Source organism: Oncorhynchus masou, chromosome 24 (genome assembly GCF_036934945.1).
Source record: "Oncorhynchus masou masou isolate Uvic2021 chromosome 24, UVic_Omas_1.1, whole genome shotgun sequence".
Taxonomy (NCBI): Eukaryota; Metazoa; Chordata; class Actinopteri; order Salmoniformes; family Salmonidae; genus Oncorhynchus; species Oncorhynchus masou.
Window position 1 is genome coordinate 93,051,216 of NC_088235.1, and position 25,728 is coordinate 93,076,943.

Below are 25,728 nucleotides of genomic sequence, written 5' to 3' on the forward strand. Positions count from 1 at the left end.
TTCGGGATGCACTGTTTTAGTTTCAATGACTCAATATTTTGGACAAAAACGGGCGAATGTAACTAAGGCTGGGAATGTCAATACAATCAAACTAGCAATGGCAATGATCACAAGTCTAATGGCTAATAGGCTAGCGTATCTATTTATATAGAAATCTAAAAACACAGAACCTAACGTTAGCTAGCTAGCTGCTAGTAGAATGTTATGTCATTGCAGGAGTGGGTGAATGACTGACTTCTTCCCTCAAGTTGTTTTTCGGTGGCTACATAGGTAAAGAGTCAGGTGTCTTTTGCTTAACTAGCAAGAAATGTGAATTGTTTTGCCAGCTAGCTAGCTAGCTATGCTGAACTTGAACGACTGTTACCCAGTTAGCATATCTCGTGTTTGCAAATTTACTCTGACTATCTACTCCGATTTCAAAGCACTCTCGTCTGAGTGTGCCAAAGTACATAAGTGATGAATAAGAATGTGCAACATGCTGAATACGACCCGTGTCAGTAAACATAGGCAAAAAAGTAATTGTTAGTCACGAATGCTCTAGATAACATGTAAACACCCTAACCAGTTAAGTTACGGCAAGTAAAATAGTCAAAGTGAGGTGTTCTCTCATTTTGTGTCTGGAAGTAGCTAGCTAGTAAGCTAGCCAACTTTAGCCATTTAGGTTGGATGCTTGGTTGTGAGAAGCATGCATATGGCAGACATGCTGCAGAAAGAAGAGTAGGCAGCTTACTATTCCCCATCATTTATTGGTGCAATTTTGACGGCCAACTAGCTCAAAAGGTTTGAGAGGGTTTATCTAATGTTCCTTCGTTCGACTTTACCTCCTCTTGCTCTGGCTAGCATTAGTTGTTGATCTTGTTGTTGATGATTGGCATATGAGGAAAGATAGCCTACCTTTTTGTGGTTTGATCAATAGGACTGTAAAGTTCCAAAATGTAAGAGGACTCCCGTGTTATTTATATATTTGCAGAAATCCATTCAGGTGTAATTTGTGGCTTGCACCAAATGCGTTCTAATTTTCTAAAAACACACAGGTCAGTTAAAAGTGAATGATGGCAGGTCCTTGTGGCAAATGGATGTTTGCGTAAAGGCCTACTGTAGCTCTGATTGGCTATGGTGCAACGGCCTGTGTAGACTCCAGTCCTGGATGATACTTTTTTTAAATTAGGTTTAATTTACTGTAGTGTCTATTAATTGTCCAAACACACGGCCGCTTTCCCACTCTATATTACTATGACATTTTCTCAAATGCCTTAACATACGTAATTCCCAAACATTCTAAGAATTTCTGGAAACGTGAAAAAAAGTGCTCGCTTGTCAGAAAATGTACCAAAAAAATTACATTCTTCCTAGGGGTGTATTTGAACAGATTTTAAAAATATATATTTTTTAAATGCTGTCATTTCAACTTAAAATAACGGTTAACTAAAAAAAAATATAGGCCTAAATAGCATCATTGATGTTATATGAGTCACATTAATTTGCTCTGTTAAATCTACCCTTTGGAATGACTTCGATAGCAGCAGTGAATCTATTTAGATTTTAAGTGGAAATCACTCAACATCATTCTCTTGATAACATATTGGTAATAGTCAGTGACATATCATAGCTAAGCAAGGCTTGGTTAAAATCCTGAATGGGAGACCAAAAGGTTGCTGTAGATAGATTCATTCTCCAGTAGGAGGTTCTGCCCAGCATATTGTTTTTTATGATAGTGGATTTTACTTTGAAGATCTGATGTTTTAAATAAACAAATTCAAAATAATTTATAGACTACCTTTCTATGTTTAAATGTAGTTAGCATGATGACATAAACCTGTGGTTGAAATTTCACCGTCAAAAACAAGTTTACATTGATGACTTTTTCGAATCCAATGTATTTTCCACGTAGATTCCACATCACAATAGGTTGACAAATTGCGTTGAAACAATGTTAATTCAACCAGTTAGTGCCCAGTGGGATGTAATTAAAACAAAGACAATTGAAAGTCCTTGAAACTCACATTTCAAGTGTATCGATGGACACTTTTGTTTCACTGTTATGTCATCAGACGTCCAATTAACCTGAGCATTCTTTTTTTACTTTTCTTAAAGCCAGATTTCATATTGGCACATGAAAAAGATTCATACCTCATATTTTCAGAAATTCTGAAAAAGTACTAAATAATGACAGACAGAACGAAGAGAGAGTGAATCAATAAATAAGGAATGCCTCCACTTTGATTGAGGGTCATCTGAAGTTATAGGGAAACTTTCCAGGGTACCACTATTTTAGTATTTTACACTTTTTTCCTGCAGTGATTTGGCTGGATTGCTTTCAAGGATATCCAAGGGGAAAAGTCATTAGTCGAAGAATAAGTCACCTGGCGTTTTATGCCAAACACTGGAGCGAGTTGTGCTCTAGGGTTTGTTGTGACTTCAATATATTATTTTGTTGTCGGGCAATGTTGCCTTGTCAAAGTCCTTTACACAGATAAATTGCAAAGGTTCATTCAAGGCAACATTTCTCTCAAATTACAGGATCAGAAATCCTCTCAAAACACCGAAGGACTGAATGGAACATTTTATATTCTGTGGTTTGCATGAAGCATTTCCTTTTCAGAGAAGAGATTGATTTTGAAATATAATCTTAATTGACAAAGATATGCATCAGATATGATATAATCTAGATTAATTAACCCAAGATCAAATATGAAATTGATACATCATACATAGATTATCTCTGATAAAAATATCCACTAGATAAAACATCTAAACTATTTACAGATGGCACATAAAAATGACTTTTATTTAGTGAATTAGCAAATTCAGAATGTTTTCATATATGATATAGACATTGTTTCATAACTGTTCACAAACGACTGCATTATAAAAAATAAAGGTAACATAAACATACTAGCCATAGTGTGTATGGTGTTTTATTTCTGCATGTCTGAAGTATTGTATAATTCTAATTTTACAAATATGTGAAATAGAAAAGCCTGTGTGGGAATTTAAACCTATGAAAAACAAGGAACATTTGATTTCCTTAGCATCTCATTTAGCTCTGGACACATGGGGTGTAGTGGGATTAAACAGAAGAGTATGATAATAAAAAATGGTGTGTTCAATAACAAAGTGAAAGACCTAAGTAAAGCCATGCTGGTGTCAAACCAAACACACTGTTGAGATAACACTTAATTATCAGCAAAAGCTTCACATTTTAACGGATTAGTGAGATCTGTGCAAATTATGGGAAACATATCAGTGATGATACATCTTTTATATCCATCACGGTCAGAAATCAACTCTGTTTCTTATTCTTATCATTTAAAAAGGCAAAGTGGGCATGGTGAAGCCCCCTTGTGTTTGTATGACACACACTTTCCAGAAATATAGAATTTTACACGAATCCCAATAAACAGCGCTCAACATCATAAAAACAAAGAAAATGTCCCTCAGTGCCTTACAAAATTGCTCTTAACTGTAATCAAGTCAGTGTAATAGCAGCACAAGCATCTGTGTAGTTGGACTCCGGCCCCTTATTAGCTACATAATTTGGTTGTTTCGTATTCCATTGAGTTTGGCTGTTTGGCAGAAAAAATCTGCAACGCTGCCTGTATTCGGACAACATCTGTGGTGGATAATTTCAGGCGGTGGCGCAGCAGGCAGGAAAAGAGGTCCAGGAGCTGAGGTCCAGGAGGGGACAGTCTGTTGACCCGGTCCCTGATCTCTAGCAACTGCAGCAGGGCTGAGTCCTGCGATCCCTGAGTGTACGGGTAGTCCAGCTGCAGAATCAGGTCCTGGATCGCTTCCGGGTCAAAGTGCATACTGTAGCCAAACACCTGGATGCTGTTTATTTTCATGTAGCCTAGGTTCTTACCAGGCTCCAGGAACTCTAAAGGTTCGTAGTAGACTGAGCCGTTCCCTTGGGGCAACGGAGCACTGATCCGGCTCCGCAAGTAGAAGTGGACAGTCTCAAAAAATGTTTTCCACTTGTTGCCCAAAGTCAACGTCCAGTTGTAACAGTCCAGGGGAATGTCTAGTTTAGTCCTTTCCCAGTCGGGGTAGCTGTTCTGGTGTATAGGCATGATCCAGCTCTCAGAGTGACTGCCCCCGAAGGGGTTGATATAGACAGACAGCACTGGCTCCAGGGTGCTGTTCTTAGTAAGGCAGATCTGCAGGGTCATCCCGAGGAGCATGTGGACGTGGTTGGACTTGTACTTGTTGCTCTTCAGTGTCAGCAGCATCCTCTTTCTCCACGATGGGTCAAACCAGTTGTTGAGCCGGACATCGTTGCTGACGAAGAGCCCATGGATGCCAATACGGCTGTCTTTCTTCTGTAGCAGGTATCTCAGCTCCAGGTCCTGCAGGTCCATCTCAAAGCCGATGTAGTGGTCTGTGGAGTCCGGCACCTCATTGCGGCAGACCCCCTGGCTAAGCATGTACCCAGGATTGCATGTGGCACAGCGGGAGCGGTTGTCGTAGGAGCAGGAGGCGCAGAAGGAGCCCTCGCCCATGGTGCAGGGTATGACACCCTGGCAGGACGGGTGTTCATAGGGGCAAGAGCAGCTCCTTGTCTCCTCCAGGTATGAACCTATGTGGTTGTTCTCACTGCAGTACATGATGGACAAGATAAAGTTCAGCCAGTAGGTGAAGGACCTGCAGAACACAGATAAACACAATGAAGATAAACTTCCAGACTGTTTTCTACAGGAAATGCACTTTGTGTGGCCAAACACTTTGCAGTTCTGGGAAAAGGGAAAGAGGGATACCTAGTCAGTTGTACAACTGAATGCATTCAACTGAAATGTGTCTTCCGCATTTAACACAACCCCTTTTGAACACTATCTGCACAAGGATCAAATCAAATTCAATTTATTACATGCTTCGTAAATAACAGGTGTAGACTAACAGTGAAATGCTTGCTTTGTCCTTTTTAAATGTGTGTGTGAGTGTGGCGTCAATATGCATGTGTGCTCATGCGATGTGTGGTCTTATGTAGTATATCTGTGTTTGGTGTGTGAGTGTAAGTACTGTTGAAGTCGGAAATCTACATACACCTTAGCCAAACACATTTAAACTCAGTTTTTCACAATTCCTGACATTTAATCCTAGTAAAATTCCCTGTCTTGGGTCAGTTAGGATCTCCACTTTATTTTAAGAATGTGAAATGTCAGAATAATAGGAGAGAGAATGATTTAATTCAGCTTTTATTTGTTTCATCACATTCCCTGTGGGTCAGAAGTTTACATCCACTCAATTAGTATTTGGTAGCATTGCCTTTAAACTGTTTGAATTGGGTCAAACGTTTCGGGTAACATATCCACATACTTTTCTATACTCATGATGCCATCTATTTTGTGAAGTGCACCAGTCCCTCCTGCAGCAAAGCACCCTCACAACAGGACGCTGCCACCCCCGTTCTTCACGGTTGGGATGCTGTTCTTCCAAACAGTTATATTTTTGTTTCATCAGTCCACAGGAAATATCTCCAAGAAATACGATCTCTGTCCCCATGTGAAATTGCAAACCACAGTCTGGCTTTTTTATGCCAGTTTTGGAGCAGTGGCTTCTTCCTTGCTGAGCAGCCTTTCAAGTTATGTTGATATAGGACTCGTTTTACTGTGGATATAGATACTTTTGTACCTGTTTCGTCCAGTATCTTCACATGGTCCTTTGCTGCTGTTCTGGGATTGATTTGCACTTTTCGCACCAATGTACGTTCATCACGGCCTCCTGGGTTGCGCAGTGGTCTAGGGCACCAGAGACTCTGGGTTCGAACCCAGGCTTTGTTGCAGCCGGCCGCGACCGGGAGGTCCATGGGGCGATGCACAATTGGCCTAGCTTCATCCAGGTTAGGCCGGTAGCGATATCCTTGTCTCATCGCGCACTAGCGACTCCTGTGGAAGCAGTGCACGCTAACCAGGTCGCCAGGTGCACGGTGTTTCCTCCAACACATTGGTGCGGCTGGCTTCCGGGTTGGATGCTCGCTGTGTTAAGAAGCAGCGCAGCTTGGTTGGGTTGTGTTTCAGAGGACACGTGGCTTTCGACCTTCGTCTCTCCTGAGCCCGTTCGGGAATTGTAGCGATGAGACAAGATAGTAACTACTAACAATTAGATACCACGAAGATTGGGGAGGAAAGGGGAGAAAAAGTATGTTCATCTCTAGGAGACAGAACGCGTCTCCTTCCTTATTGTTTATACAGATTAACGTGGTACCTTCAGGCGTTTGGAAATTGCTCCCAAGGATGAAGGTCTACAATTTTTTTCTGAGGTCTTGGCTGATTTCTTTTGATTTTCCCATGATGTCAAGCAAAGAGGCACTGAGTTTGAAGGTAGGCCTTGAAATATATCCACAGGTACAACTCCAATTTACTCAAATGATGTCAATTATCCTATCAGAAGCTTCTAAAGCCATGACATAATTTTCTGGAATTTTCCAAGCTGTTATAAGGCACAGTCAACTTAGTGTATGTAAACATCTGACCCACTGGAATTGTGATACAGCGTATTATAAGTAAAATAATCTGTATGTAAACAATTGTTGGAAAAATGACTTGTGTCATGCACAAAGCAGGTGTCCTAACCGACTTGCCAAAACTATAGTTTGTTAAAAAGGAATTAGTGCAGTGGTTGAAAAATGAGTTTTAATGACTCCAACCTAAGTGTATGTAAAATTACGACTTCAATTGTATGTGTCAGTGTGTGGGTAGAGTCCAGTGTGTATGCAGAGTTAGCGCAAGAGAGTTAGTGCAAAAAAGGGTCAATGCAGGTAGTCCTGGTAGCCATTTGATTGGCTATTTAGCAGTCTTAATAAGCAGTTTCATGGCTTGGGAGTAGAAGCTGTTCAGGGTCCTGTAGGTTCCAGGCCTTTGAGAATTTCATGGTTATAGATGCGAGTGCTACGGTGCGACAGTAATTTAGACAGGTTACCTTGGCATTCTTGAGCATGGGGACTGTGGTGGCCTGCTTGAAACAAGTTGATATTAACCTCTTACATCTATGGGGGCGCTATTTCATTATTGGATAAAATAACGTGCCCGTTTTAAGCGCAATATTTTGTCACAATAAGATGCTCGACTATGCATATAATTGACAGCTACAGGCGAAACCAAGATGAAACTTCAAACAGGAAATGAGCAGGATTTTTGAGGCTCTGTTTTTCATTGTCTCCTTATATGGCTGTGAATGCACAAGGAATGAGCCTGCCCGATCTATCGTTTCCCCAAGGTGTCTGCAGCATTGTGACGTATTTGTAGGCATATCATTGGAAAATTGACCATAAGAGACTACATTTGCCAGGTGTCCGCCCGGTGTCCTCCGTCGAAATTGGTGCGTCATCTTCAGCTGCACTACTTTTTCCAATAGATTCAGAGGAGAAAGTAGACATCCACGAACGATATATCAATGAAGAGATATGTGAAGAACACCTTGAGGATTGATTCTAAACAGCGTTTGCCGTGTTTCAGTCGATATTATGGAGTTAATTTGGAAAACAGTTTGCCGTTTTGATGACTTAATTTGTTTTTTTTTTGGTACCCAAACGTGATGTACAAAACGGAGCGATTTCTCCTACACAAAGAATCTTTCAGGAAAAACTGAACATTTGCTATGTAACTGAGAGTCTCCTCATTGAAAACATCCGAAGTTCTTCAAAGGTAAATGATTTTATTTGAATCCTTTTTCTGGGTTTTGTGCAAATGTTGCCCGCTAAATGCTACGCTAAATGCTACGCTAGCTATCAATACTCTTACACAAATGCTTGTTTTGCTATGGTTCAAAAGCATATTTTGAAAATCTGAGATGACAGTGTTGTTAAGAAAAGGCTAAGCTTGAGAGCTAGCACATTCATTTCATTTCATTTGCGATTTTCATAAATAGTTAACGGTACGTTATGCTAATGAGCTTGAGGCTATAACTGGATACAGGTTTTTTTCATAGCCAAACGTGAACAAAACAGAGCGATTTGTCCTACACAAAGAATCTTTCAGGAAAAACTGAACATTTGCTATCTAACTGAGAGTCTCCTCATTGAAAACATCTGAAGTTCTTCAAAGGTAAATTATTTTATTTGAAAGATTTTCTTGTTTTTGTGAAAATGTTGCTGGCTGAATTCTAGGCTTATAGCTATGCTAGCTATCAATACTCTTACACAAATGCTTGTTTAGCTATGGTTGAAAAGCATATTTTGAAAATCTGAGATGACAGTGTTGTTAACAAAAGTCTAAGCTTGAGAGCAAATATATTTATTTCATTTCATTTGCGATTTTCATGAATAGTTAACGTTGCGTTATGCTCATGAGCTTGAGGCTATAAATAGGATCCCGGATCTGGGATTGCTCGACGCAAGAAGTTAAAGACCAGGTCAGAGATAGGTTGAAAATGTCAGTGAATACACTTGTCAGCTGGTCAGTGCATGCTCTTAGTACACATCCTGATATTCCGTCTGGCCCTGCGGCCTTGTGAATGTTAACCTGTTTAAGGTCTTACTGACATCGACTATGGAGAGAGAGAGATCACACAGTTGTCTGGAACAGCTGGTGCTTTCATGCATGGTTCAGTGTTGCTTACCTCAAAAACGAGCATAGAAGGTATTTAGCTCATCTGGTATGCTCACGACACTGGCCAGCTCGTGGCTGGGTTTCCCTTTGCAATCCATAAAAGTTTTCAAGCCCTGCCATATCCGTTGATCAGAGCCGACGTAGTAGGATTTGATCTTAGTCCTGTATTGACACTTTGCCTGTTTGATGACTTGTTGGAGGTCGAAGCGGGATTTCTTATAAGCATCCATGGCTGTACGTACACTACCGTTCAAAAATTTAGGGTCACTTAGAAATGTCCTTGTTTTTGAAAGAAAAACTACTTTTTTGTCCATTAAAATAACATCAAATTGATCACAAATACAGTGCAGACATTGTTAAGTGTTGGAAATGACTACTGTAGCTTCATTAAATTGTAACCGCAAAACACCAGTTTCAACGTCAACAGAGAAGAGGCGACTCCCGGATGCTGGCCTTCTTCAGAGTTCCTCTGTCCAGTGTCTGTGTTCTTTTGCCCATCTTAATTATTTTGTTATTGCCAGTGAGATATGGCCTTTTCTTTGCAACTCTGCCTAGCCTCTTCACTGTTGATGTTGAGACTGGTGTTTTGTGGGTACTATTTAATGAAGCTGCCAGTTGAAGACTTGTGAGGCATTGGTTTCTCAAACTAGACACTCTAATATACTTGTCCTCTTGCTCAGTTGTGCACCAGGGCCTCCCACTCCTCGTTCTATTCTGGTTAGAGCAATTTTGCTTAGTTCTGTGAAGGGAGTAGTACACAGCGTTGCACGAGATCCTCAGTTTATTGGCAATTTCTCACATGGAATAGTCATTTCTCAGAACAATAATAGACTGATGAGTTTCAGAAGAAAGTCCTTTGTTTCTGGCCATTTGAGCCTGTAATCGAACCCGCAAATGCTGATGCTCCAAATACTCAAGTAGTCTAAAGAAGGCCAGTTTTATTGCTTCTTTAATCAGAACAACAGGTTTCAGCCGTGCTAAGAACTGCAAAAGGGTTTTCTAATGCTCAATTAGCCTTTTAAAATGATAAACTTGGATTAGCTAACACAACATGCCATTGGAACACAGGAGTGATGGTTGCTGATAATGGGCCTCTATACGCCTACGTAGATATTCCATTACAAATCAGCTGTTTCCAGATACAATAGTCATTTACAACATTAACAAAGTCTACACTGTATTTCTGATCAATTTGATCTCATTTTAAATTGACAAAAAAATGAGCTTTTCTTTCAAAATCAAGGACATTTCTAAGTGACCCCAAACCTTTAAACGGTAGTGTACATAGTCACTTTGGGGATCTCAAGTTCACTAGAATAACTAGATATTCACATTCCCCAATACAAAATTCCATCTTCCTTGGGTTCATGTCATGATACAGCTGTTTTTCCTAACAAAATAACAATATATTAGGTATTACCCTGTAGTATTTTATGTCTGGTCATATCAGTAGGTTGTCGCAGTGTTTAATTCATAAATATATGCAGGCAGAGTGTCATGGTATTTTCAGCACCCCAGAAACATACTGTAAACAATGATAGATACTGAATTTGTGGGTATATGTGCACACAGCAACAGTTTATGAAAATATATGAAAGTGGAAAAACTGAAAATAAAATGCTCTCCCTTAAAAGCCAGCCTCAAGGTATCTATAATGGGTTATTTATCTATAAAACATTTTATCCATGTTTGTTAATCAAATCTCTTTGTAGCTGCAGAAACATTTATATCTACTGGGCCTGGTTTTGTCGCCCACATGGGTATTGTGAATATCTCTCCTTCTCACTGGAACTTCTGCTCAGCCAGGAATGTTTTTCTCCCACCACGCTGACCCAGAATACTTCATGGCGGGGGATATGTAAATACTACTGGAGTCGTGTTGCCATGAGAGACGGGGTGAGGTGAGCGAGAAGGTGGGTGGTAACTTAAGAGGTGTTACATGTAGCAATGCTCCCTCTCATTGAAGCCACGGAAGTTGAAGGCCGACTATAGTACTGCAGGCATTGTTAGCAGAAAACAGGACCCCATTATAGTGAATGGAAAATACATAAAAAATATAATAGTACAAATAATTGCTTATAATACACCAGAAAGTATTCACACCCCTTGACCCTTTGCACATTTTGTGTTACAGCCGGAATATAAAATGGATTCAACTGAGAATGTTTTGTTACTGACCTACACACAATAGCCCACAATGTCGAAATGGAATTATTTTTTTCTAAATGTTTACAAATTAATAAGAAATCAAAAGCTGAAATATCTTGGATCAATAAGTATTCAACTCCTTTGTTATGGCAAACCTTAAATAAATTCAGGAGTAAAAATGTACTTAACAAGTCACATAATAAGTTGCTTGTCCAATAATAGTTAATATTTTGGGTGCTTTTTACCCCTTTTTCATGATATCTAAGAGGTAGTTACAGTCTTGTCCCATCGCTGTAACTCCACTACGGACTCGGGAGAGGCGGAGGTTGAGAGGCATGCGTTCTACGAAACAACCCTGCCAAGCCGCACTGGGTCTCCCAATCACAGCCAGCTGTGACAAAGCCTGGGATCGAACCCGGGAATGTAGTGACGCCTCAAGCACTGCGATGCAGTGCCTTAGGCCGCTGCACCACTCGGGAGTTCATTAGAACGTGCGTGCGAGTTCATTAGAATGTGCGTTGAAGATGTCGTTCCCATAGCAACGATTAAAACATTCCCTAACCAGAAACCGTGGATTGATGGCAGCATTCGCGTGAAACTGAAAGCGCGAACCACTGCTTTTAATCAGGGCAAGGTGTCTGGTAATATGACTGAATACAAACAGTGCAGCTATTCCCTCCGCAAGGCAATCAAAAAAGCTAAGCGTCAGTATAGAGACAAAGTGGAATCTCAATTCAACGGCTCAGACACAAGAGGTATGTGGCAGGGTCTACAGTCAATCACGGACTATAAGAATAAATCCAGCTCAGTCACGGACCAGGATGTCTTGCTCCCAGGCAGACTCAATAACTTTTTTGCCCGCTTTGAGGACAATACAGTGCCACTGACACGGCCTGCAATGGAAACATGCGGTCTCTCCTTCACTGCAGCCGAGGTGAGAAAAACATTTAAACGTGTTAACCCTTGCAAGGCTACAGGCCCAGACGGCATCCCCAGCCACGCCCTCAGAGCATGCGCTGACCAGCTGGCCGGTGTGTTTAAGGACATATTCAATCAATCCCTATACCAGTCTGCTGTTCCCACATGCTTCAAGAGGGCCACCATTGTTCCTGTTCCCAAGAAAGCTAAGGTAACTGAGCTAAACGACTACCGCCCCGTAGCACTCACTTCCGTCATCATGAAGTGCTTTGAGACACTAGTCAAGGACCATATCACCTCCACCCTAACTGACACCCTAAACCCACTCCAATTTGCTTACCGCCCAAATAGGTCCACAGACGACGCAATCTCAACCACACTGCACACTGCCCTAACCCATCTGGACAAGAGGAATACCTATGTGAGAATGCTGTTCATCGACTACAGCTCGGCATTTAACACCATAGTACCCTCCAAGCTCGTCATCAAGCTCGAGACCCTGGGTCTTGACCCCGCCCTGTGCAACTGGGTACTGGACTTCCTGACGGGCCGCCCCCAGGTGGTGAGGGGAGGCAACAACATCTCCACCCCGCTGATCCTCAACACTGGGGCCCCACAAGGGTGCGTTCTGAGCCCTCTCCTGTACTCCCTGTTCACCAACGACTGCACGGCAACGCACGCCTCCAACTCAATCATCAAGTTTGCGGACGACACAACAGTGGTAGGCTTGATTACCAACAACGACGAGACGGCCTACAGGGAGGAGGTGAGGGCCCTCGGAGTGTGGTGTCAGGATAATAGCCTCACACACAACGTCAACAAAACTAAGGAGATGATTGTGGACTTCAGGAAACAGCAGAGGGAACACACCCCTATCCACATCGATGGAACAGTAGTGGAGAGGGTAGTAAGTTTTAAGTTCCTCGGCATACACATCACAGACAAACTGAATTGGTCCACTCACACAGACAGCATCGTGAAGAAGGCGCAGCAGCGCCTCTTCAACCTCAGGAGGCTGAAGAAATTCGGCTTGTCACCAAAAGCACTCACAAACTTCTACAGATGCACAATCGAGAGCATCCTGGCGGGCTGTAGCACCGCCTGGTACGGCAACTGCTCCTCCCACAACCGTAAGGCTCTCCAGAGGGTAGTGAGGTCTGCACAACGTATCACCGGGGGCAAACTACCTGCCCTCCAGGACACCTACACCACCCGATGTTACAGGAAGGCCACAAAGATCATCAAGGACAACACCCACCCGAGCCACTGCCTGTTCACCCCGCTATCATCCAGAAGGCAAGGTCAGTACAGGTGCATCGAAACAGGGACCGAGAGACTGAAAAACAGCTTCTATCTCAAGGCCATCACTGTTAAACAGCCACCACTAACATTGAGTTGCTGCTGCCAACATACTGACTCAACTCCAGCCACTTTAATGATGGAAAAATGGACGTAAAAAATGTATCACTAGCCACTTTAAACAATGCCACTTAATATAATGTTTACATACCCTACATTACTCATCTCATATGTATATACTGTACTCTATACCATCCACTGCATCTTGCCATCTTTATGTAATACATGTATCATTAGCCACTTTAAACCCTACATTATTCATCTCATATGTATATGTATATACTGTACTCTATCATCTACTGCATCCTTATGTAATACATGTATCACTAGCCACTTTAACTATGCCACTTTGTTTACATACTCATCTCATATGTATATACTGTACTCGATACCATCTACTGTATCTTGCCTATGCTGCTCTGCACCATCACTCATTCATATCTGATGTACATATTCTTTATCCCCTTACACTGTGTATAAGAAATTAGTTTTGGAATTGTTAGTTAGATTACTTGTTGGTTATTACTGCATTGTCGGAACTGGAAGCACAAGCATTTCGCTACACTCACATTAACATCTGCTAACCATGTGTATGTGACAAATAAAATGTGATTTGATTTGAACATGATTTTTGAATGACTACCTCCTCTCTGTATCCTTTAGTCGAGCAGTGAATTTCAAACACAGATTCAACCACAAAGTCCAGGAAGGTTTTCCAATGCCTCGCTAAGAAAGGCACCTATTGGTAGGATGGTAAAAAAAGACATTAAAAACCCATTTAAGCATGATATTTATTAGTTAGTAATTACACTTGGGATCTTGTATCAATACTCCCAGTCACTACAAAGATATAGGCGTCTATCCTAAATCTGTTGCCGTAGAGGAAGGAAACCACTCAGGGATTTCACCATGAGGCCAAATGGTGACATTAAATCAGTTACAGAGTTTAATGACTGATAGGATGGATCAACAACATTGTAGTTACTCTACAATATTAACCTAATTGACAGAGTGAAAAGGATGCCTGTACAGAATTCAAATATTCATAAACATGCATCCTGTTTGCAACAAGGAACAAATGTAATACTGAAAAGAAATGTGGCAAAGCAATTCACTTTTTGTCCTAAATACAAAATGTTGTGTTTGGGGCAAATCCATAACACATTAGTGAGTACCACTCTCCATATTTTCAAGAATAGTGGTAGCTGAATCATGTTATGGGTATGCTTGTAATCGTTAATGACTGGGGAGTTTTTCATGATAAAATGAAACGGAGCCAAGCACAGGCAATATCCTAGAGGAAAACCTGGTGCAGTCTGCTTTCCACCAGACACTGGGAGATTAATTCACATTCCAGCAGGTCAGTAACCTAAAACACAAGGCCAAAACTACACTGGAGTTGCTTAACATGAAGACAGTGAATGTTCCTGAGTGGCCGAGTTACAATTTCAACTTAAATCTGCTTGAAAATATATGGCAAGACCAGCAAATGGTTGTTTAGCAATTAACAACCAATTTTATAAGGCTTGAAGAATTTTGCACAATCCAGGTTTAGAAATCACTTCGAGATTTACCCAGAGATAATAGCAACTGTAATCGCTGCCAAAGGTGATTCTAACATGTATTGACTTAACTAATGAAGATATACATTTATTAGTGTTTTATTTTTCAAATGTTGGAAGTGTTCTTCCACTGGCAGAGTATTTTGTGTAGATAAAAGTAAATACAAAATGTTCAAATCACATTTTATTCGTCACATGCACCGAATACAACAGGTGTAGACCTTACAGTGAAATGCTTACTTAACTGCATTGTTGGTTAAGGGCTTGTAAGAACATGTGTTTAGTAAAAAATAGATATGGGAAAAAAAAATCATTAAAGAGCAGCAGTAAAATAACAGTAGCAAAGCTATATACAGGGGGTACCGGTACAGAGTCAATGTGCGGGGTCACAGGTTAGTCGAGGTCATTGAGGTAAAATGTACATGTGTGTAGAGTTAGTGACTATGCATAGATTTAAAACAGAGAGTAGCAGCAGCATAAAAGAGGGGTCTGGGTAGCCCTTTGATTAGATGTTCAGGAGTCTTATGGCTTGGGGGTAGAAGCTGTTAAGCCTGTTGGACCAAGACTTGGGGCTATGGTACCACTTGCCATGCGGTACCAGAGAAAACAGTCTATGACTAGGGTGGCCTGAGTCTGACAATTTTTAGGGCCTTCCTCCGACACCGCCTGGCATAGAAGACCTGGATGGCAGGAAGTTGGCCACAGTGATGTACTGGGCCGTACGCATTACCCTCTGTAGTGCCTTGTGGTCGGATCCTGAGCAGTTGCTATACCAGACAGTGATGCAACCAGTCAGGATGCTCTCGATGGTGCAGCTGTAGAACCTTTTGAGAATCTGAGGACCCTTGGCAAATCTTTTCAGTCTCCTGAGGGGAAAATGGTTTTGTCTTGCCCTCTTCTCAACTGTCTTGGTGTTTTTGGGCCATGAAAGTCTGTTGGTGATGTGGACACCAAGGAACTTGAAGCTCTCAACCTGCTCCACTACAGCCCCGTCGATGAGAATGGGGGTGTGCTCGGTCCTCCTCCTGTATTCCACAATCATCTCCTTTGTCTTGATCACATTGAGGGAGAGGTTGTTATCCTGGCACCACATGGCCAATGTCTCTGAGCTTTGTACACGTGTCTCTGTGTGTGGAGTAAAGGTGGTCCAGAGTTTTTTTCCCCCTCTGGTTGCACATTTAACGTGCCAGTAGAAATTAGGTAGAACAGATTTAAGTTTCCCTGCATTAAAATCAACCGGCCACTATGAGCTTAGCCAGAGGATGAGCGTTTTCCTATGGCTGTATTCAGCTCATTGAGTGAAGTCAGTCCCAGCATCGGTTTGTGGTGGTAAATAGACAGCTACAAAGAATATAGATAAAAAAACTCTTAGTAAATAGTGTGGTCTACATATATTCTACCTCAGGCAAGCAAAACCTAGAGAATTCCTTACCATTAGATTCTGTACATCAGCTGCTGTTAAAAATATACACAGACCGCCACGCCTTGTCTTACTGGAGACGGCTGTTCTAGCTTGCCGATGCAGCATAAAACCGGCCAGCTGAATGTTATTCATGTCCTCGTTCAGCCACGGCTCGGTGAAATATAAGATAGTACAGTTTTAATGTCCAGTTGGAAGGATAGTTGTGATCATAGTTAATCTATTTTGTTATCCAATGATAGTATGTTGGCTAATAGTACTGATGGCAGAGGCAGATGACCCACTTGCCGTCAGATCCGTACAAGGCGCCCCCTACCTCCCCGATATCTCAGTCTCTGTCTCATGCAAATCACGGGGATTTGGGCATTGTCAGGTGTCTTTAGTAAATCCTTTGCATCTGACTCGTTAATAAATAAATAAAAATTGGTCATAAGAGACAGTGGTAGAAACATGATGTACAAAATAATTTACAAATAACGGAAAAAAACCCACAATAACACAATTGGTTAGGAGACTGTAAAACGGAAGACATCTCCTCCGGCGCCATTATCTACCAAAAAAATAATGTTTTGGGGAAAAATCCAAGGGGTGTGAATACTTTCTGAAGGAACTACAGTGGGGCAAAAAAGTATTTAGTCAGCCACCAATTGTGCAAGTTCTCCCACTTAAAAAGATGAGAGGCCTGTAATTTTCATCATAGGTACACTTCAACTATGACGGACAGAATTATAATTTTTTTCCAGAAAATCACATTGCAGGATTTTTTATGAATTTATTTGCAAATTATGGTGGAAAGTAAGCATTTGGTCAATAACAAAAGTTTCTCAATACTTTGTTATATACCCTTTGTTGGCAATGACAGAGGTCAAACGTTTTCTGTAAGTCTTCAAAGTTGTCACACACTGTTGCTGGTATTTTGGCCCATTCCTCCATGCAGATCTCCTCTAGAGCAGTGATGTTTTGGGGCTGTTGCTGGGCAACACGGACTTTCAACTCCCTCCAAAGATTTTCTATGGGGTTGAGATCTGGAGACTGGCTAGGCCACTCCAAGACCTTGAAATGCTACTTATGAAGCCACTCCGTTGCCCGGGCGGTGTGTTTGGGATCATTGTCATGCTGAAAGACCTAGCCACTTTTCATCTTCAATGCCCTTGCTGATGGAAGGAAGCCCCATTCATTCTTTCCTTTACACGGATCAGTTGTCCTGGTCCCTTTGCAGAAAAACAGCCCCAAAGCATGACGTTTCCACCCCCATGCTTCACAGTAGGTATGCTGTTCTTTGGATGCAACTCAGCATTCTTTGTCCTCCAAACACGACGAGTTGAGTTTTTACCAAAAAGTTATATTTTTGTTTCATCTGACCATATGACATTCTCCCAATCTTCTTCTGGATCATCCAAATGCTCTCTAGCAAACTTCAGACGGGCCTGAACATGTACTGGCTTAAGCAGGGGGACACGTCTGGCACTGCAGGATTTGAGTCCCTGGCGGCGTAGTGTGTTACTGATGGTAGGCTTTGTTACCTTTGTCCCAGCTCTCTGCAGGTCATTGACTAGGTCCCCCCGTATGGTTCTAGGATTTTTGCTCACCGTTCTTGTGACCATTTTGACCTCACGGGATGAGATCTAATTTGTAATTTGTCAGAGCTTTTCACAGACACCCAACACCAGAGACAGTGGATACCTCTGTGTGCTCTATTTTAACAAACCTAATGCAATGGTTAATCTTAGCGCTGGCGGTAGCGTTATAGATTCGGGGATGTGTCAGAAATATTTTTTATATTTTTACAACCAGAATGATGGCCGCAGTAGCTGGCGGTAGTGTGAAAAAGCTGGGTTTTGATGAATAAAGTTGTGGGATTGTCGAGGTTTGGCCCCTCACTGGGGAAACAGAACGTGCTCAATGGCTAAATTTGTGGTTGCTTCAAGTTGTGTATTTATGGTGTTATCTATTGAATTGTCCTCAACCGCAATTTGAATATTAGTTCGTTATAGCCTAGTTTGTTAAATAACCTGCCCCATATTTGCAAAATATGTTAACATATCTGCAGTCCACAGTGTTGTAATTGCATCAATATGGAAATACATTGTTAAACATAGGCTATAGCATTCACAATGATAGGGGCTAGGCCTACTGTACATTTTAATTAATTTAATTTGAATTTAACCCTTTTTTTACCAGGTAAGTTGACAGAGAGCAAATTCTCATTTACAGCAAAAACCTGGGGAACAGTTACAGGGGAGAGGAATGAGTCAATTGGAAGGTGGCCAGATTGGGAATTTAGCCAGGACACCAGGGTTAAAATGATACGTGCCGTGTGCTCTTTAATGGCCACAGAGAGTCAGGGGACCCATTTAACGTCCCATCAGAAAGATGGTACACTACACAGGGCAAATGTCCCCAATCACTGCCCTGGGGGATTATGATATTTTTTTGACAATATGAAAGAGTCTCCCATCCAGGGACCGACCAGGACCAACCCTGCTTAGCTTCAGTGGCAAGCTAGCAGTGGAACGCAGGGTGGTATGATGCTGGCTAAAATTGCAGTCTGGACATGCCAAATGTAGTCAATAAGCAATATTAAATTCCCTAGGCTATTGATAATGCCTAAAAAAACGGTATAATTGTTAGCCTATTTAAAACAAGTTGTAAAATTTGATATGTCTAAATACAGTTACAGGCACCATAATTGCTCCTTGTGGGCATATAATACAGACAACTTAAACTATGGAGGGTTTTATGCACATCCAAACTTTTCACAGGAGCTGGATAAAGATCCAAAATAAAGAGAATGAGGAAATGTCCACTCACTATGATACTGCTCGCAAATGTAATGTTTTATAAACATCATGGAACCATTTTACAGATCATATTAGCGCTTATCCAGAATTAGCAGCTGAAATTACATTGCTTTCGAGCCATGCATGTTCTCACCATAAACCAATTAACGATAAATATTTCTAATAAGTTTGGTTTTTAAATCAAATTAAACAAAAAAACAGTTTTTTAAACCAACAACAATATGTCTAAATAGGATTGAGTCAGAAATATACCATAAATCACTTCTCTCATTTCATGGAACTGTGTGCACATGTAGGCCTAAATGTCTTTACGCATAATATTCATACTTCTATACAAAATACTAGGCTCCTCTCAATTCTATTGTTACCTACAGTATGTGCAAGGCAAATATATATTTTTTTACCTGATTGATATGGCATTATAGGAAGACTGAATAGTTTGGAGGAGTGTGTCTGGTAATTGGACGAGGGGATGAATACTCTACCATTGATCCACATCAATGGGACTGCAGTAGTAGAGAGAGTCACGAGTTTGAAGTTCCTTGGAGTCCACATCACCGAGGACTTGTCATGGACCAATAAAACCACCACTCATGTCAAGAGTGCACAACAGCGTCTCTATTTCCTAAGGCGGCTGAAGAACTTTGGCATGCACCATCGAGAACATCCTGACCAGTTGCATCAAAAACATTTTCAATCACTCTCAGTAGACAATTTAAACCTCCTTATTCATAGTCTACTTGGCTAAACGCCACGATAAAAAGATGCACTATGTGTTGCTGCTAAACCAGCCTAAATTAATATATGACTAGGGAGCAGTATTTTCATTTTTGGAAAATAAATATTTTGTCAGGGCAAGATGCTGGAATATGTATATAATTGACAGCTTAGGATAGAAAACTGTAAAAATATTGTCTGTGAGTATAACAGAACTGATATTGCAGGCGAAAGCCTGAGAAAAATCCAATCCAGAAGTGACTCATCTTTTGAAAGCTCTGCGTTCCAATGCGTCCCTATTGAGCAGTGAATGGGCTATCAACCAGATTACTTTTTCTCCGTATTCACCAAGGTGTCTACAGCATTGTGACGTTGTTTCACGCATTTATATTGAAGAATACCCATAAGCGGCTACATTGCGCAACTGGTCACCTGATGGCTCCCAGAGTGATTCTAGCGTAAAATACAGAGGTAGCCATTATTCCAAATCCTACTGAAAAACCAATTGTCCCAGTGGACATATTATCGAATAGATATTTGAAAAACACCTTGAGGATTGATTATAATCAACATTTGCCATGTTTCTCTCGATATTATGGAGCTAATTTTGAATATTTTTCGCCGTTTCGAGACTGCAATTTCCGGGCGATTTCTCAGCCAAACGTGAAGAACAAACAGAGCTATTTCGCCTACAAAAATAATATTTTTGGAAAAAGGAACATTGGCTATCTAACTGGGAGTCTCGTGGGTGAAAACATCCGAAGCTCAAAGGTAAACGATTTAATTTGATTGCTTTTCTGATTTCCGTGACCAAGTTACCTGCTGCTAGCTGGACAAAATGTTATGCTAGGCTATCGATAAATTTACACAAATGCTTGTCTAGCTTTGGCTGTAAAGCATATTTTGAAAATCTGAGACAACAGGGTGATTAACAAAAGGCTAAACTCTGTCTCAATATATTTCACTTGTGATTTTCATGAATAGGAATATTTTATAGGAATATTTATGTCCGTTGCGTTATGCTAATTATTGTCAGTCGATGATTCCCCATCCCGCGTGAGGGAGCGTAGTCACTAGAGGTTAAGGGGAGGGCAGGCTATGCTTGTTATTTTTTAAATCAAATTAAAATGGAGGTGGAAAAAAATCATTTGTTTCTAAATATGAGATTCACCTGCACAAAAGGCACATCTCTCCTTCTATGGGCACTGTGCATCATGGCTGGATAGGGTGTGCTTTCGCTCTCAAAATCCATGCCATTATCTACTGCATTACAGTTAAGACCTGCTTTTTGTGAGTCTTAAAACTTCCCATTAGCACTGCATGAAATTGTGACTTTTGCACTTGTTAAGAACACACCTCAAATATTGCCACCCCTTCAACCTCAGCGCAAGAGCAAGCTAATGTTAGAGAGGTAAATAGCCGAACCTGGCGTTAGGTTTGGAATATGCCAGTGCACCAGTTTTTACATGACGAAATTGCAAACTAATGTGCACCTCCTTAGCACCAGCCGAAAATACAGCCCTGTGTATCTGCATCTCTGTGCTGGCACCCAATTCTCTGTGGATAACTGGATTTACTTTTTGAATTGCATCCATGAAACAATTTGTCGAAACACCATAAGGTTGAGAAACGGAAGGGGCAAAGAAACCTATAATGGACATTGGAGGGGCAGAGAGTAGTTTGTATTGCTTTACTAAAACCCATTAAGAGAAATATGTCAGTCAGACTCTTCATGTACACGATCACTTCTGTGTTAGAGCCACAATAGCAGTAGTACTAGGAGACTAGTAAAAATTAACAGTTTATGAGAATCTCATGGCCACAGACCTTTTATTTGTATCCATTACTGGTAGTTGTCAAAAAAAGAGGGAAAGTCATACAAAAAGACACTCAACACCACAGAATACAGTCATTCACTGAGCAAAATATAGACCTTGACGGTGAAAAATAACAGTAAAAGGAAAGAATAATGAAATGGATGTTCTCTCAATGGGATTTTCTATCTAAATAATAAACATGAATGAATTAAATAAATTATGGCTGACGGTATTAGTCAGATCTAGGTAACTACTGTATTCTCTGTATGTAGTCTATTAAAATCAAAGCTCTCAGTATATCTAATGTATGAAATAGAGTTTCAGTTTTATTAATCAGTCCTCTATGCTTGTTAAAGTCAATTTTGCCCTGACGAAGAAATATGGGCTAGTTTTGCCAAGTGAAATCTTTTCTAAAACACATTTAGAAGAAAATGAAAAAAAAACACAAGCACAGCAGAGTTTCACCCGACAAGAGGGTTGGTGAAATTGGAGATGCTATCACATGTTCTGATTGATTGCCTGTGAACTCTTTTGAACATAAGAAACAAAATAAATCAGTGCAGAAATGTCAAAGCAATATGCAGAGTACAGAATTCATCTCCCTTCGCCTATCAACAATGTGTATGTCTGAACAGCAGCCATTTTTGACTGGGACATTCACAACATCCCCGAGTCTATTCAGGCACAAAAGGAATTCTCAGGCAGATTTCTTACATGGCCTGGAAATTTTGCAGGGAGACTAGACCGGGACCAAGTCATCAGCATCGAAACAATTCTTTCTACAAAAACCCTTCTCAGGTCTCTGCTGAAAACAAAGTGTTGTGTTTATTACCATGTTATAACATTACCATGTTATAAACACAACACTTTGGGGCGGCAGGCAGCCTAGTGGTCAGAGCGTTAGACTAGTAATGGAAAGGTTGCAAGATCGAATCCCCAAGCTGACAAGGTAAAAATCTGTCGTTCTGCCCCTGAACAAGGCAGTTAACCCACTGTTCCTAGGTCATCATTGAAAATAAGAATTTGTTATTAACTGACTTGCCTTGTTAAATAAAGATAAATCCTGTTTGGGATAGGGGGCAGCATTTTCACGTTTGGATGAAAAGCGTTCCCAGAGTAAACTGCCTGCTACTCAGGCCCAGTTGCTAATATATGCATATTATTAGTAAATTTGGATAGAAAACACTGAAGTTTCTAAAAAACTGTTTGAATTATGTCTGTGTATAACAGAACTCATATGGCAGTCGAAAACCTGAGAACAATCCAACCAGGAAGTGGGAAATCTGAGGTTTGTAGTTTTTCAACTCATTGCCTATCGAATATACAGTGTCTATGGGGTCATATTGCGCTTCCTAAGACTTCCACTAGATGTCAACAGTCTTTAGAACCTTGTTTGATGCTTCCACTGTGAAGGAGGGGGGAATGGGAGTTGAATGAGTCAGAGGTCTGCCAGAGTGGCATAAGCTGGTCACGCACTCATGCTTGCGTTCCATTGCATTTTTGAAGACAAAGGAATTCTCCGATTGGAACATTATTGAAGATTTATGATAAAAACATCATAAAGATTGATTCTATACATCGTTTGACATGTTTCTACGAACTGTAATATGACTTTTCTTCTGAACTTTCGCCTGGACCTGCCATCGCGTCGCGAGTTTGGATTTGTGAACTGAACGCACAAACAAAAGGAGGTATTTGGACATAAATTATGGACTTTATCGAACAAATCAAACATTTATTGTGTAACTGGTATTCCTGGGAGTGCATTCTGATGAAGATGATCAAAGGGAATATTTATAACGCTATTTCTGACTTCTGTTGACTCCAACATGGCAGATATCTGTATGGCTTGATTTGTTGTCTGAGCGCCGTACTCAGATTATTGCATGGTTTGCTTTTTCCATAAAGTTATGAAATCTGACACAGCGGTTGCATTAAGGAGAAGTACATCTCTAATTCTGTGCATAACACTTGTATCTAAAGTTTATGATGACTATTTCTGTAAATTGATGTGGCTTTCCGCAAAAATCACCGGATGTTTTGGAAGCAAAACATTACTGAACGTAACGCGCCAATGTAAACTGAGATTTTTGGATATAAATATGCACTTTATCGAACAAGACATACATGTATTGTGTAACATAAAGTCCTATGAGTGTCATCTGATGAAGATCAATTTGATTTGATCGATTGTTAACGTTTAAAAATAATTAAAGTTGTATTACAAAAGTAGTTTGAAATGTTTTGGCAAAGTTTACAGGCAACTTTTGAGATATGTTGTAGTGACGTTGCGCAATTTGGAAGCTGTTTTTTTTCTGGATCAAACGCACCAAATAAATTAACACTTTGGATATCTATGGATGGAATTAATCAAACAAAATAACCAATTGTCATGTTTATGGGACATATTGGAGTGCCAACAAAAGAAGCTCGTCAAAGGTAAGGCATGTTTTATATTTTATTTCCGTGTAGCGCCTGCAGGGTTGAAATATGTTACTCTTTGTTTACTGTTGTGCTATCATCAGATAATAGCTTCTTATGCTTTCGCCGAAAAGCCTTTTTAAAATCTGACATGTTGGCTGGATTCACACATTTTATTTGAATTTGTCGCGCTGCATTTTCCCTGGCTTTTGGCCAAGTGGGACGCAAGCGTCCCCTATACCATAAGAACTTCAAGTAATGGACTGTCGTTTCTCTTTGCTTATTTGAGCTGTTCTTGCCATAATAGGGACTTGGTCTTTTACCAACTAGGGCTATCTTCTGTATACCACCTCTACCTTGTCACAACACAACTGATTGGCTTAAATGCATTAAGAAGGAAAGAAATTCCACAAAGTAACTTTTAACAAGGCACATCTGTTAATTTAAATGCATTCCAGGTGACTACCTCATGAAGCTGGTTGAGAGAATGTCAAGTGAGTGTGCAAAGCTATAATCAAGGCAAAGGGTGGCTATTTTGAAGAAAATATAAAATATGTTTTATATGATACCAGATGTATTCAAGTGCAGTCACTGGATCCTGGACTTCCCGATGAGCTTCCCCCAGGTGGTAAGGGGAGGCAACAACACGTCTGCCATGCTGATCATCAACACGTCTGCCATGCTGATCATCAACACTGGAGCCCCTCATGGGTGTGTACTCAGTCCCCTCCTGTACTCCCTGTTCACCCACGACCAAACAAACACGACTCCAACACCGTTATGAAGTTTGCTGACACCGACAATGATGAGACAGCCTATAGGGAGGAGGTCAGAGAACTGGCAGTGTGGTGCAGGACAACAACCTCTCCCTCAATGTGAGCAAGACTAAGGAGCTGGTCGTGGACTACAGGAAAAGGCGGGCCGGACCAGCCCCCATTAACATCAATGGGGCTGTAGTGGAGAAGGTCGAGAGCTTCAAGTTCCTTGATGACCACAACACCAACGAACTATCATGGTCCAAACACACCAAAACACTCATGAAGAGGGCACGACAAAACCTTTTCCCCCTCAGGAGACTGAAAAGACTTGGCATGGGTCCCCAGAATCCTCCAAAGCTACACCATCGGTTGCATCACCGCCTGGTATGGCAACTGCTCGGCATCTGACTAAAGCGCTACAGAGGGTAGTGCGTACGGCCCAGTACATCACTTGGGCCAAGCTTCCTGCAATCCAGGACCTATATAATAGGCCGTGTCAGAGGAAAGCCCATAAAATTGTCAGATTCCAGTCACCCAAATCATAAACTGTTTTCTCTGCTACCGCACGGCAAGTGGTACCGGACTGCCAAGTCTATGACAAAAAGGCTCCTCGACTGCTTCTACCCCCAAGCCATAAGACTGCTGAACAATTAATCAAATGACCACCAGACTATTATATTTTTAAGTTAAATTTATTTGGTAAATATTGTCTTAACTCTTTTTGAACTGCACTGTTGGTTAAGGGCTTAAAAGAAAGCATTTGACGGTAAGGTCTGCACTTGTTGTATTCTGCGCATGTGACAAATAAAGTTGATTTGATTCAATATTATTCTACAATGTAGAAAATAGTAAAAATAAAGAAAAACCCTGGAACAAGTACTGTAGGTGTCCAAACTTTTGACTGGTATTTTACTTGCCAGCTAAACTTCACAGGCAACGTTTATCATAATACAGTCTCACCTCTCTCTCAGCACAATGACTTTCGGCTGTGTCCGACACCGCTTGCTGAGGGTGAAGAGTTTGTTGACGATTCGTCGGGATTTGGCAATGAGCTGTCTGCTGCTGAGCTCCAGCTGTCTGTAGCGTTGGTGGATTGCCGGCTCCATCTTCCAGAAGTACTGGATGGCAGATGTGTTGAGGGCGTAGAACATCGGGAGTCTCCGCAAAAAGTTCTGGAACTCCTCTGAAAGGCAGACAGGTGTGGAGAGGTTTAATGCCCCCTTGTCGTTCTGGTCCGCTTATTTATTTATATGATTCTGTTCAT

At 41.0% G+C, this 25,728-nt stretch overlaps 1 protein-coding gene across 1 annotated transcript in view; it reads right to left on the bottom strand.

Annotated features, from left to right (window-relative positions):
- Positions 1-2,769: 2,769 nt before the first annotated feature.
- Positions 2,770-25,728, bottom strand: part of LOC135513044 (BMP/retinoic acid-inducible neural-specific protein 3-like) — a 71,290-nt gene continuing 48,331 nt past the window's right edge. Inside the window, exons 7-8 of the mRNA XM_064935696.1 lie at positions 25,425-25,647; positions 2,770-4,641 (exon numbers count right to left, since the gene is read on the bottom strand). Coding sequence (XP_064791768.1) covers positions 3,525-4,641; positions 25,425-25,647 — 1,340 coding nt within the window. The 3' untranslated portion in view covers positions 2,770-3,524. The remainder of the gene's footprint in view (positions 4,642-25,424; positions 25,648-25,728) is intronic.